Below are 12777 nucleotides of genomic sequence, written 5' to 3'. Positions count from 1 at the left end.
TTAGTGTGTCTTTAAAACTTTTTAAATAATAATAATTAAATAATAATTATTTAATAATGATAATTTTAAGAGGGTGTCTGTGCTGATTCATATTGCTTTCAAGGATGGAATTATAATAACAAATAATGAAATTATTTATTTGTTGACAAAAATAGCATATGTGAAATATTAAGAAATATTTGGAAGAGAAACCGAAGCTACTAAAGATCACAAATCAAGTGCAAGTAGCTAGTTAAAGACCATGCCACTTTTGTTCCTCATTATTCTTATTTTAAAATTGTTACGAGTTTGATACTGGTACAGTTGAACCCATACAAAAGGAATTTTAAAAAAGTAGCAACACTAATTGTTTTAGTTGTTTAACATTTGTAAACACAATCACAGTAGTGATTGAAAGTGTGGAGCACCAGTAAAACAATGATACACAGAGCACAGACACCATATACGGTTTAAAACCTAATGTAATCTTTTGAAAGACTCTGTTGTATAAATAATTGGTTTCACAGGCCTAACCTCCTTGCTCAGGTTGACGGCAGGTTGACTGCCAAAAGTACCTGATGTCATTAGACTGCAGTCTGACTCCCTCAGGTGTTAAGTTTAGTGACATGAACTCAAGATCAGACCCAATCCTGCCTTCAAGCTGAATAGACAATTTAAAAAATAACATGTGACTGCCGGGGCAAAAAGATGCCATTGCTGTGTTACTGTCTTGAATTGATTAACTTGAAATAAAAGCTGATACTTTTTGTGTGCAGGGGAATTTTGACAGAGAATGAGTTATGGTGGTCTAATGGAGGACAGAAATGTACTGGAAGATTGTGTTCAACCAAAAGAACAAAGGATTGAACAGCTCTCTAGACATGTTCATCACAGCTTACAGTAGATCTCTATCAAAATTCTTTTTCAATACTTTGCCAAGTAGTACATTGATCATAAGCACTTTGGCAATGTCAGTGCATAAGAATAGCGCTAGTAATTTCTGGGGAATTGCTTTCTTGTGGAAGATGTATAACTTCAATATGCCATCTTCAAAAATGTGTCTGCCTTGGGATTTAAAATGATACTAATGCAATTTTGTACAAGTAATATTATTTCTCATCATTATGGTTGTTCTGTCACATACAGTTCTTTGCCTCTAATATCAACGACTGACCCGAATGCTTCAAAGCTTCAACCATTGCCATAATCGGTGTTCAGATCAGAGTGCCTGCCCACAGCATTATCTGATTGGTTACACACTAGGAGTAATAGCCTATCAACACTGATGGCTACAGTGCCATAGAGGCTACATCTGCTCCGGTGAGCAAGCAGAGCTGTGTGTTGGAAGGAAGGCAGAAGATACATGCAAAGTTGCAATAAACTTCACAATCTTATGAGCTGTTTCTATGATGACAAGCATGCCCAGTTTCCTAGTTACGCGTCAAAAAAATGCCCAAAGTCAAAGCCTACGGGATTTCACTGAGTAGAGGCGAAAGCGACAGCTTCAGTCGGTCAGCCAAACCATTAGACCTCAGAGAAATACAGCACACATTCTGTTAATATACATACCTTCTGCAGACTTCACCATATTAGCTTCCTCCAGAGTTTAAACAATATGTGTATCAAAATTATGATTTCTCTTTGAAGAGAAATAAAAGAAAATTAGTAAGTAATAAGAGTAACTCAGAAGAGATCCATGTCTAAACATTGGTCATTTTATATCAGGCCTCATTGACAGTTATCATTGTACAGTAAAATGTGCCAAATGCATTAATTTGGTGAGCATTCCCATGGAAGCCAGAAACCTAGTGTTCATGTTAAATTATGTTTTGGCCTATCACTAGGCCCTGCAGTGGGTATCAGATAAGAGCTAGTAATCAAAAAGTCTAGTGCACATTCAGTGCTATGATTCATTTTTCCACCGATGAATTTATGAAAATAGTTTGAGTTCTGCCCCTGCTATTAAGCAAAATGGCCATTCAAGAGCGTACAGGAAAATGATTATACTTGGCAGCTGTAGCTGCTTTTTTCATGTTGTCCTGCCATCTTTTTTTTTACTACCTTGTTTATTCTTTCCTTGTTCATTGTGCAAATGTACTTGTTTTTCTCTGCCCTTCATTGCCGCTTCCAGCTATAGATTTATGTTGTTCAGTGAACTCTTAATGTAAAGAGATGGGTAAGACACAGTATGGTACTTCAGCACTCCCTGGGTAGTGCATTTTATCATCTTACCATATTAATGTCAGCTCTTCAGACATTACTAAGCATTTGAGTAGCAATGGCATTACATTAACTTAGTGCTGACATTTGCCAGCTATGAACATTGTCTATAGACTGTATACTGAAGTCAAGATTATAAACAATGTCTGACAATATAGCATGGTAAACACTATGAAAATGCATTGTAGTCAGCTCTGCATACATGACTAGAGACAAGAGGAAGGAAACGCATTGTAATTCTTAACAATACTGTCTTGTCATTCTATTTCCAGAGCTGAGAAGCAGCTCGTGTGGAAACCCAGGGATTCCACCCAAAGGCATTCTGAATGGAACCCAGTTCAACGTAGGTGATAAAATCCGCTACCGGTGTGTCACTGGCTATGTCCTGGATGGACATTCGCTCCTCACATGTGTGACCAATGCAGCCGGTGTGTCAGTGTGGGACTTCCCTGTGCCAATCTGTAGAGGTGAGTATGTTTTATTATTGAAAATGAGTTATTAATCATTATAAGGACTGGCTGCTGCTGACTTTTTCTCACAGCTGTACAATGTAACTGTCAGGTATCATGGAGAATACATGATGTTATCTACATATTGTAGGGCTCCCCTAAAAAAATTAAAAATTAGCAGGTGATTGGTTTGTTTTGACCTCTTGACATTTGATTTCCATGAGTTTGTTAAAGTTAATTGCATTTCAATGATTGGCAGCCTGCTGGCTACGTGATTGGGTGACTTGTCTGTGCCACAGATATGGTAAAGTCTGGCACAAGTCTTCATTAGATATATACATTTATTTGCATTCTGATGGGATGAAATGATTTTAATCATGTTGAAGTTGATTAAAGGTTAATTAAATATATATTCCTGTAGAGAAAGTAGCTTTAATACATTCTACTGTAAGGTACGGAAGCCCTAAAGGGCCATGCATTCATACATTTTATTTCCTCCATTTTCCCGCGATAACGAGTTAATTTCATTTGTTTTCTCGAGATCTCGAGTTATTATCTCGAAATAACAACTGCCGTTTTCCCGAGATAACGGGATAATTTTCTCGAGATCTTGAGATAATGAAACTTTGTTTTCCCGAGATAACGATATAATTAATTCAAGATCTTGAGCTGTTGTAACATTCATTCATCCCTTCATCAAAAACTAATTTAGTATAGAAAGCATAACAAACAAAACAAACAACGGAGAAATAGACTTACCTACAGTAGTGTTCAAGAAACCCATCGGTCAGCATGCCATGCCACTTGTGTGTGATGGAAATCTCAGGCCTATCATATCACAGTCATTATCTCAAGATCTCGAAATAATTATATCGTTATCTTGGGAAAACAGTTTCATTATCTCGAGATTGCGAGAAAATTACCCTGTTATCTCGGGAAAACGGCAGTTGTTATTTCGAGATAATAACTCGAGATCTCGAGAAAACAAATGAAATTAACTCGTTATCATGGGAAAACGGAGGAAATAAAATGTATGAATGCATGGCCCTTTAGGGCTTCCGTAGGAAGGAGGAGCGGTTCATCTACTGGATTCTGGCTGCACTTCGATTGTAGTAGAGAATGAGATTTGGACCCCTCTTCTTTGCACTGTGGACTGTTTTTTTTCTGATGTGATGTTTTTCACAATGCTTGAACTGTTTGCTTCTGCTGCCTTACTGAGGTCACAGTCAGCTCTTCTCCCAGACTGCATGCATAACAACAACAACAGGTTGCACAACCTACGAAGCAATTAAATGTTTATCTGAAAATATTTGGCAGTAAAAAATAAATGCAATCTCACTGTTAGTCCATTGTGGTTACAGTCTGAAGGATTTGAAATGAAAATGCCACATCATTCCTTGTGTCACCTGGAACCTATGAAACTGTGTGCCTTTTCTCTTTTCTGGTGACACATGTATATGGCAGGTATCTGTGCTTGAAAACTTGAACCGTTAAAATGTATGTCTGCCTGAGGACAGAATGGATTATTTGTTCTGTTAATTTTGTTAACAGAGCGATTGAGCTCTCCGTCGCTCCGTCGCTCCGTCGCTCGGACGCTGTCGCTCAGAGCCCCAGCGACATTTCGCCTGAGCGATTAACCACTCAGTCGCTCGTTTGCATTTACTTAATATGTAAACTTGTCGCCAGCAACAAAAATAAAAGGTCCGGTGTGAACGCACCTTTACAGATGGATGTGAAGACAAATAATATCAATGATTTATGTTTATCATATATCCAATGGTAAAAATTCTCCATAGAAGAAGAACCATTTTACCGGTCCGTCCATTAAAAATGCTTTAGGTTTCACAATGCAAATCTACTAAGAATGGACAAAATCACAACACCCTATTTAGTATGGGAAAGTACAACGGTCTCAAGTTTTCCACATTAAGAGTGAGTGCTTCGTCTCAATTAGATGCACTTGGCAGTTCAGACAACTTAGATAATCCAAAAAGTTACAAACCAAAGAATAACATGAACGTGTACGGTATGAGTGTACAGCAAGAGCCAAGTGCAGTTCACAGCATTAAGACATTTCAAAAAGTTTTAAGAGTCTGCATCGCTTGAGGTGTGATACATTTTCTTTTCTGACACTTGGAGAGCTTCATAATGTTTTTTTGCTTAATTTTCTGCTCAGAATCTTTCCAGCGTGTTCAAAAATACTGTTGCCCACGACTTGAACCCTTAACGCTGCTGTATGTGTGTAATTGAAGGAGAGTGATGAAGACACTATAGCATAATGATGGTTTCTTGTGACAGCTTGTTGATAGATGACTGACTAGCACTCATCATACCATGCGGCTTATTCCTGTCTTTGCCTAGATGAGACCTGTCATCACACGGATGCAAATAATCCATTACATATGTAGAAAGGCATTGTGCTGGTAAGAGTGTGATATCTTGCGATTTATGATGATGCAGTGCATCTGTTATATACCTTTAAACATATAAAATAATTGTTAGAATTTTGTGAAATGTAATAAAGTCACAATTAAATGACTTTGTGGCGCTGTCCGCTCTACTGAATTCAAATCAACAGTTGTTCGCTCTTTCTCCACTTTGAAAATGCGCAAAAAGAGCAATGACGGGATGTCAATCATTTGCGAAGTCATGACAACCAAATAAACAACAGTGCTAGCACAGCGTTTTCTCCTTAGGCAGAGTGACAAACAGGGCAGAGGATGAAAATACTCTACTGGAAGACAAGAAAAAAGGTAGGTTTAACAAGCAGCTAAAGTTAAGTTTACAGTTTAGATACACATTCACAATATAGTCTCTATTGATTAACTGGAACATTATTTCTTCTTCATATTAATAATGATGAGTTGGTCAATGTTTGCTGAAGTTAATGTGATGATGCACTGTAAAGTTAAGGGGATAAAAATGTAGGAGGAAAGAGGGCAGACAGGGGAAAGGAGAGTGGAGGAGGAGAGGGAGAGGAGAAAAAACAAAAGAGAGGAGAGAAAACAAAAACTAAGCATATGCTATCAGACTGGGACCCTAAATGAGTAGACATTAGCTTCTACCCATGGCTGTACCACACCATATTATTACACCATATCATGCTTGTTTTTATTTTTTTTATTTTCACATTTTAAATTTCATATTGATGTTTCCATCAGCATGCACACACCACCCAGGTGCAACAAAACCCTGTCCTCCCGTGGCTGAAAAAAATACTAGAGGTAACACTGGGATGTGTGCACAGTAGTTAGGGTCTCACAGCAGTACAAGTATGTTACTTATCGTTTTTGCTACAGTGTACAAAGGACTGAGTGTGATCATTTGGCTTGATGGAACAATTAGGTAAGGCAGCACAGACACTGTAAGAGCTTACTTACAGAGGCTATTGTAGACTCTGATGCACATATTCCAAGTAGGGAACTCTATTTCCTTTGCTTTTGATGTGTCAGCCTCCCTTTACCCCAAACCACTATCAGCAAGTGCTGCTGCAATCTCATTTTGAGTCAGGGAAAACCTTGACAGTTATTTTTGTTTTTATTTTTAGACAGAGCCACAACTTCATACAGTATACTGCAAGGACACATAGACTAGCATTAGGCAAAAGCTTGTAAAAGGATTGAAAACCATTCCTATATACAGAATATTTCCTTCCAATCTACAAGAATAGTCTGCTATTGTTTTCTCATTGCTATATAGTGAAATAGACTCTATATAATATACTCTACAATGGTTTACTGAATCCAAGATTAGTCTTGCACTATGGAAAAGTTTGGAGTAGATCTGTGTGTATTTTCAGTTTTCTTTTTCTTTCTTTTCTTTTCTTTTCTTTTCTTACAGATTAATCTAATTGTTTTTTGTTAGTTTTTTTGATGCAAAGCAGTGAATAACTGCATGTCTTGAATAAATAAATGAGTACATTTTGATGATGATGGACTACTAGGTCTAAGATGTGCAAAGTCATCCAAACAGAAGAGAGGATATACTAAAACGATTTTAATATACAATCCTAAGCAATCCCAAAGCCAGCAGAGCAAATTTGCTTGTGCCAACTCGTTCTACAGTGCAAGGCACAGCAAAAAGAAAATGGTACAGCATATGTCTGAAAAATGGCAAGCTTGGAGAAATAAAAAGCTGCAGATGGAGGGTTCCTCCGGTTTCCATTTAAAGATGGTGTTAGCCTCTATTGCCACGGGCCAGAAACATCACTCCTTTTCAGGTCTGGGCACTGCTTGAGCCACTCTCTCACTCTCTGTCTCTCTTGCTCTCTCTCTGTCTCTCTCTGTCTTTTTCTCTCTGTCTCTCTGTCTCTCTGTCTAAATCCGGCCCGGCTCCTGTATGTAGGCAGATGGTCCTTTGATCTTATTTCCTCAGAGATCCTGCCCTTTCTGCTCATCACCAATTGTTTCACATTAAACACACAGCAACACAAAACCTCTCCCCAATCCACCGTCCACCCCCCACAGTCTCCCAACACCTCAGTCGTTCAACCAGTCACCTCCTTTTGTCCCTACCTCTCTCTCTTTCATCTTTCTCCCAGTTCTGTTCACCATCCTCGTCCAACTTCCAAAGTCATGTAAGTCAAACGTTTGTGTGTGTGTACAGCTGACAGAAACAAAGAGGGGAAAGGGGTAGAAAGAGGGGAAGTGAAAAGGGCAGGAAGGCATACACATTTCTTAATCAAATGCTGTGTGTAAAGCAGGATAATGACGCCACTAAACCCAAATTTGACCAATATTACACATCATTACTAAACCGTGGAATTATCAGATATAAATATATTTGCTGGACAGAGTTGTCAACTTTCATTTAATTAAAAGTAGTCACAGCAGTGTTTACCCTGGAGGCACGACATGGAAGTCCGTATCGATAAAGTGATGTGACTTAGTATTAGTATCTATATTTGGAAGGTTTTTACAGAGGGGTTTGTTGGTATATCATTCATAGCCTCATTTATATAATGTTGTTTTCCTAAACACATAGTGAAAATGTATTTCTGATTTATGGAGTGGTAAAGAAGAGATATCCAAAAGTAATGGTTATATTAATTTATGAAACTTTAACACAATTCATCTGTAGTGTCTGGCTTTAATGGAATTACTATCCATAAAGTGTGTTTATCCTCTGTCACTGTCTCTTCAAAGAGGCAACACTAGAGCTTGAAAGGTTGAAAGAAAAACAGAGAGGTGTAAATAAATGTAAGTGTAGGGATGGTTTAAGTGTGGAGTCAACGAGACTGAAATGAAAAACTAGAGAGAATCACCTCCAAGCAGAAAGACAGTGAGATGGAGAATTAATGGCTATTCTAATCGTGAGTTGCTACTGCTCCTCCCAGGAGCCTATTTCGATTCCTTCCATCTAAATTGTCTCTGGACATTCATTAAACCAGGCAGCGAGACAGCAAACAGGGACAGTGTGGTAACATGAGAATATGGTCTATTGATACACTGTCATTCTTGCTGCCAGCCACTGTCCAACAAAATCAGAGAATTAGGCCGTAGAAAACCCTTGCTCCTTTAAAACATTTCCATATCTAGTAATGTGACTAGACTGAGTGCACAGCTTTCTCAGCACTGCCTTTTCAACTTTCTGCTATACAAATTGAGATTCAAATACGCAAACTTGACTTGCCAATAGCAAGAATTTAGGCAACCATTTGAATACTGTTTGGGGTTGTGGTGCAGTATTTCTCATGGAATCGTCCCCTCATAATTCATTTAAAATCTGAAATTACGGTGAGATGGTCACTATAATGACATGACCCCCAGCAGTATGCATGGCGCAATATGAATTATATCTCTGCACCCATTACAGCTCTCTTACTATTAATCAGCCCCATCAATGTGTAACATGACTTACAGCCGAGCAAAGGAGGGACTTACTGTAGATGTAGTCACTGCCTTTGCATTATCACAGCGATTGTTACAAAGGAAAAAAAACCTGAGGTAGTGTAGAAAATTATACAAGAGTTCCTTCCTTTCTATCCTTGGGGGTGAATATTTCTAAGTAGAAAGACAAGTGTTGTATATCTGATCAAAGTCAAGGGGAGAGAGGCTTAATCCCTCCTCAAGTAGCATTAGATTGCTGATGCTGGGATGTAAATGAGCTCAGCTAAAGTAGTCCTAATCCTCACCACCATCTTTTTTTTTTTTACACTGCCACCGTTTTAAAATGAGACGGATCCTTCCCCGTTTTTAAATCCAGAGCATGCTCTAATGATTTGCTAAGGAGCACGTTGCCCAGCATTCAGTGCCTCTTTTATGTCACTAAACCTCGTTGGCAAATTGTAGCTCAAACGCTGACATGCATCTCGATGATACACTGCATGTGAATGTATGAAATCTATAAGGCAGTATCCACTCAGTGCCATTTAAAATTCTCAGGCTGCAAAGCATTTTTCAAGGCTCAGACAGCAGTTTGCTGGTTTGTAATTTGCAGCACCATGCTTGGATGCTTTTCAAAGAAACAGCTAAGAAACCTGTAGTACTTCTGTACAATAATGAATTGCCCCCAAGCATCTCCCCAATTTTCCTGTGCAGTTTAGGCTACAACTGTAGACACATTAATGAGTTATAAGTGAGGTTATTATCATTAAATGTGGTTGTTCAAATCTATTTCATTCCATCGAGGAAGCCATGTACTGAAATATTAGTCATTAATTCATAGCACATAAACTAGAGTGTGACTTGCAGCTGCTTTACCGAAACATCTCTTAAAAATTGCTTGCACACAGCGGGCAGTTAACACCACCATCGCTACTGTTTTCAGTCTACATACAACATTACCTTTGTCCTTGTCACACACTTTTGCACATGACATCTCGCTGCCACAACCTAAGTTGAATTTCCTTTTACAGTGATCAGACAGCATTGTCTGTTATCGTGAAAAACCACCTCAGAGAAAACCATAACGGAGCTGTTTTTCATTTGTCCCAGCATCATATATTCTGGTGTAGAAAGATCTGAGAACCAAAAAAAGGATTTCATTTTTGTTTAAGGTTTATGGGGAGCCTTTTCATTGTCTTTTTTCTTTTCTATGATAATGTCAGTGGAATCATTTGCCATGGTGGCAACGTTGTGTCCTCTGTGCCTTCCAGTCAAAACCTAGAACATAAACAGCGGAGGATGACAACCTGCTGTTTCTGCTTGCTGTCTGCATGCACCTCACGGCCTAACTTAATACACTCTTATCTACAGTACTGAATCTTACTGCTGTGTGTTGATATTTTGTGATTCTTTTCACATTCAACAATTTTGGAAATTAGATGAATTATACTTTAAGTGCATATGCAATTCACTTATAGCTTCCTATACTTTCAAAGCAGTGAAGGAGTGTTTATAGGAAAGACCTTGGGATGTCTTTTTTACAGACTTTTACAAATTGAGCCTCTCTAATAATCTTGCTTGGTTGCAATGAATGTTCTACTCTTATTCAATGTAAGCTGTTGAAAACTTTATTGCTTTAGACTACAATCCATTAACTGTGTGCCTTTGCTGCATTGAACAGTTTTGATGGTAGTGTGTTATATTACTGTTCTGTGAATCTTTGTCTCTTGGAAAATCCCAATGTATTCCTTTCCTTTCCTTTTTTACTCTCGCACTTGATTTGCCCTCCACTTTCTCCCTTCCCTTCCACTTATTTTTTGTCTTTTTCCATCTCATCTCCTACACTCACCCCCTCTCATTATCAAACCCTTCTTATCTGCCACTTCTTTCTTGCTCTCTTTGCCTTGATGGCAATGTGGACACTTTACACTGTCCTCGTGTGTCTCATCAAGGTTAAAAAAAATAAATGATATTGCTCATTTGGTTATACTTGCAGCACTCTAATATCACTTTAATTTCAGCCTATAGCCAATTACTCTACATATCTACTGGGCACTCTTTGGAATGTCATCTTAAATGCATTGAGGCAATATAAAAATTCATCACTCAGGATAAGTGTTATATGGTGAAGTGTATGATGATTTAAACCAGAAACAAATTATGACTCCACGTGCTTTTGTTGTTGTTGGCTGCAGGCATTCGACAAATAAATGCCTGCCCTTGCTGTAGTCTACAAATGAGAGTCTGCCCTTGATATGAATCACATATGTGTGGACATTATTGAAGTCTCACATGATATCAGTGCCATCTCCGCCCTTCTTATAAAGACTTTGATCAATTGCTATGCTTCAGCTAATGTGTCAAAGGACATGGATCAAGCTAACTAGAAGCCCTTGCTCTCTCATCTTTTCCCCTTTTCTCTTTATCTTCTTTTGAATTTCATACATCCGCTTCCTTGTTCCTTGACCAATCGTGTAATGCAGCATACGGGAATGTTCCAAGGCTGGCAGCTCTGACAGCCCTGAGTGGAGCACTGAGCCATCAAAGGTTTCAGCTGGCACAGCTGAGTGTCATATATTAGTCTTAAATGATGTGAAAACTGTGAAAGCCCTGCCATCATTAGAATTCTTTAGGGGGAAAAAATCGGATACAGGGGTAGAGGGGAGGGTGGTGAGTAATAGTAGGAAGATCTGAGAGGGCTCGGAGAAGAGGAATGGAAATAGAAATTGATAGAGATTGGAGAAAGGGTGGGGAAAAGAAGGGAAAAGGGACGTGGACTGAAAGAGAGCAAGCCGCTGTTATGGTAGAGTGCATTAACATTCAACTGAGGTGTCATGCTCCTCACATTACAAAAAATACACAATTTCACAGCATTATAAGCCCTGTTTATCACCATTTGTTTGTTTCCTGAAACATGAGGGGGCCTAAAGGACACAATGATGAATTACTGACTCTACGATAAATGGACGAGACAAGATGGTAGGAATAAGAGAACAAGCACAAAAGATTGTTTTCCACCCACATAGAAACTGCACAGAAGGAAACTGCGCCAGAATTAGTGCACAATTAATTGGTAAATAGTTATCATCTCCATTGTCACTTGTCTGACTGCTTAATGATTCATGCCAGTGTGAATAAAAACACTAGTAACCTTTTAATCTTGCACACTTGTGAAAAACAAATAAAATGTGCTTAAACAGCCTGTGCAGCTGAGCAGTGGCTTTCACATTGGTCTTTTACTAGCTTGCATTCATTTGAAGGGACAGGTACAGATGTTTTATGCCTGAAGCCACTTTCCCCTCCCATGTTGAACTTTGAGTAATAGCTCTGAAATAACCAAGAGAACGTGTGTCTGCTCTCCCCTCACCCTCCCCACCTGGGTTTTCTCTATGGTGACTGACAGCGGAGGACACGTGCGGTGGCACCCTTAGGGGCTCCAGCGGACTTATCTCCAGCTTCGATTTTCCCACCGGTGACTCCCCTGGTGCTGGCGGAGGTGGAGGTGCTGGAGGCCTGGGCAGCAGTGGGGAGTGTAAGTGGACCATCCTGGCAGATCCGGGGGACACAATCTCCCTGGTTTTCACTGAATTTCAGATGGAGGAGAAGTCGGATTATCTGGAAGTCGAGGGTTCTGAACCGCCAACCATCTGGTGAGTTGAGCTGTGAGGAGTGAGAGCGGTTGGTGCTTGTATCAGATGATTATTCAGTTGGTACATTAAGAATTTATGTATGACAGGAGGTGTGTCATATGGTGTTCACAAGGTGTTACAGAAAGGGGTTTGTGATTTTTGTGTGATGAGATTATATTAGTGTGGATGCAGGTTTGGTTTCCGTGACTGTTTTTGACTCATGTATCAGTTGGAGAAGGATGAAGTGTACTAAATTCTCTCAGGAAAAATGAATTTTTAGTGCTATAGTAAAGCTGTTAATAAATCATGACCTATATTCTGTTAGAAAACGAGGCTGCCAAACTGAATGTAGGCCAGGAAGTACATTTGGAAAATCCAGAGATGCTAGTATTTTTATCACAATTAGGGTGTTTTGTAAGTATGAAGTCAGTTTTGATTGACAAGGGACAAGTAAAAGTTCCAGGTAAGTTGTGAAGTCATGTTTACTTGTGTTGCCCAATATCAAGTACAATGTTTCAATTGGTTTCACAGGCCCACAGCTGCAGTTCCAAACTAAGACCAAACTCTCCTAGATAATAATGAAGAGATCCCTTAAAAAACTTCAATATTCAAAAAAATATTAAACAATTATAAAAAATAAAGTAAATCCCAAAATCGCAAAAAATGACTAATGCT

The 12777-nt window shown here is 38.9% G+C and overlaps 1 protein-coding gene across 4 annotated transcripts in view; it reads left to right on the top strand.

Moving 5' to 3' along the window:
- The window catches only part of LOC311259924 (CUB and sushi domain-containing protein 3-like), a 220555-nt gene that overhangs the window by 47440 nt on the left and 160338 nt on the right, over positions 1-12777 (top strand). For all 4 annotated transcript variants that reach the window (XM_084357339.1, XM_084357337.1, XM_084357338.1 and 1 more), the window contains exons 4-5: positions 2472-2666; positions 11877-12123. In XM_084357339.1, coding sequence (XP_084213465.1) covers positions 2472-2666; positions 11877-12123 — 442 coding nt within the window. The remainder of the gene's footprint in view (positions 1-2471; positions 2667-11876; positions 12124-12777) is intronic.

The sequence above is a fragment of the Pagrus pagrus genome, assembly GCF_965226575.1.
Source record: "Pagrus pagrus genome assembly, chromosome: 7".
NCBI classification, from domain to species: Eukaryota; Metazoa; Chordata; class Actinopteri; order Spariformes; family Sparidae; genus Pagrus; species Pagrus pagrus.
This window is presented reverse-complemented; position numbering and strand designations above follow the sequence as displayed.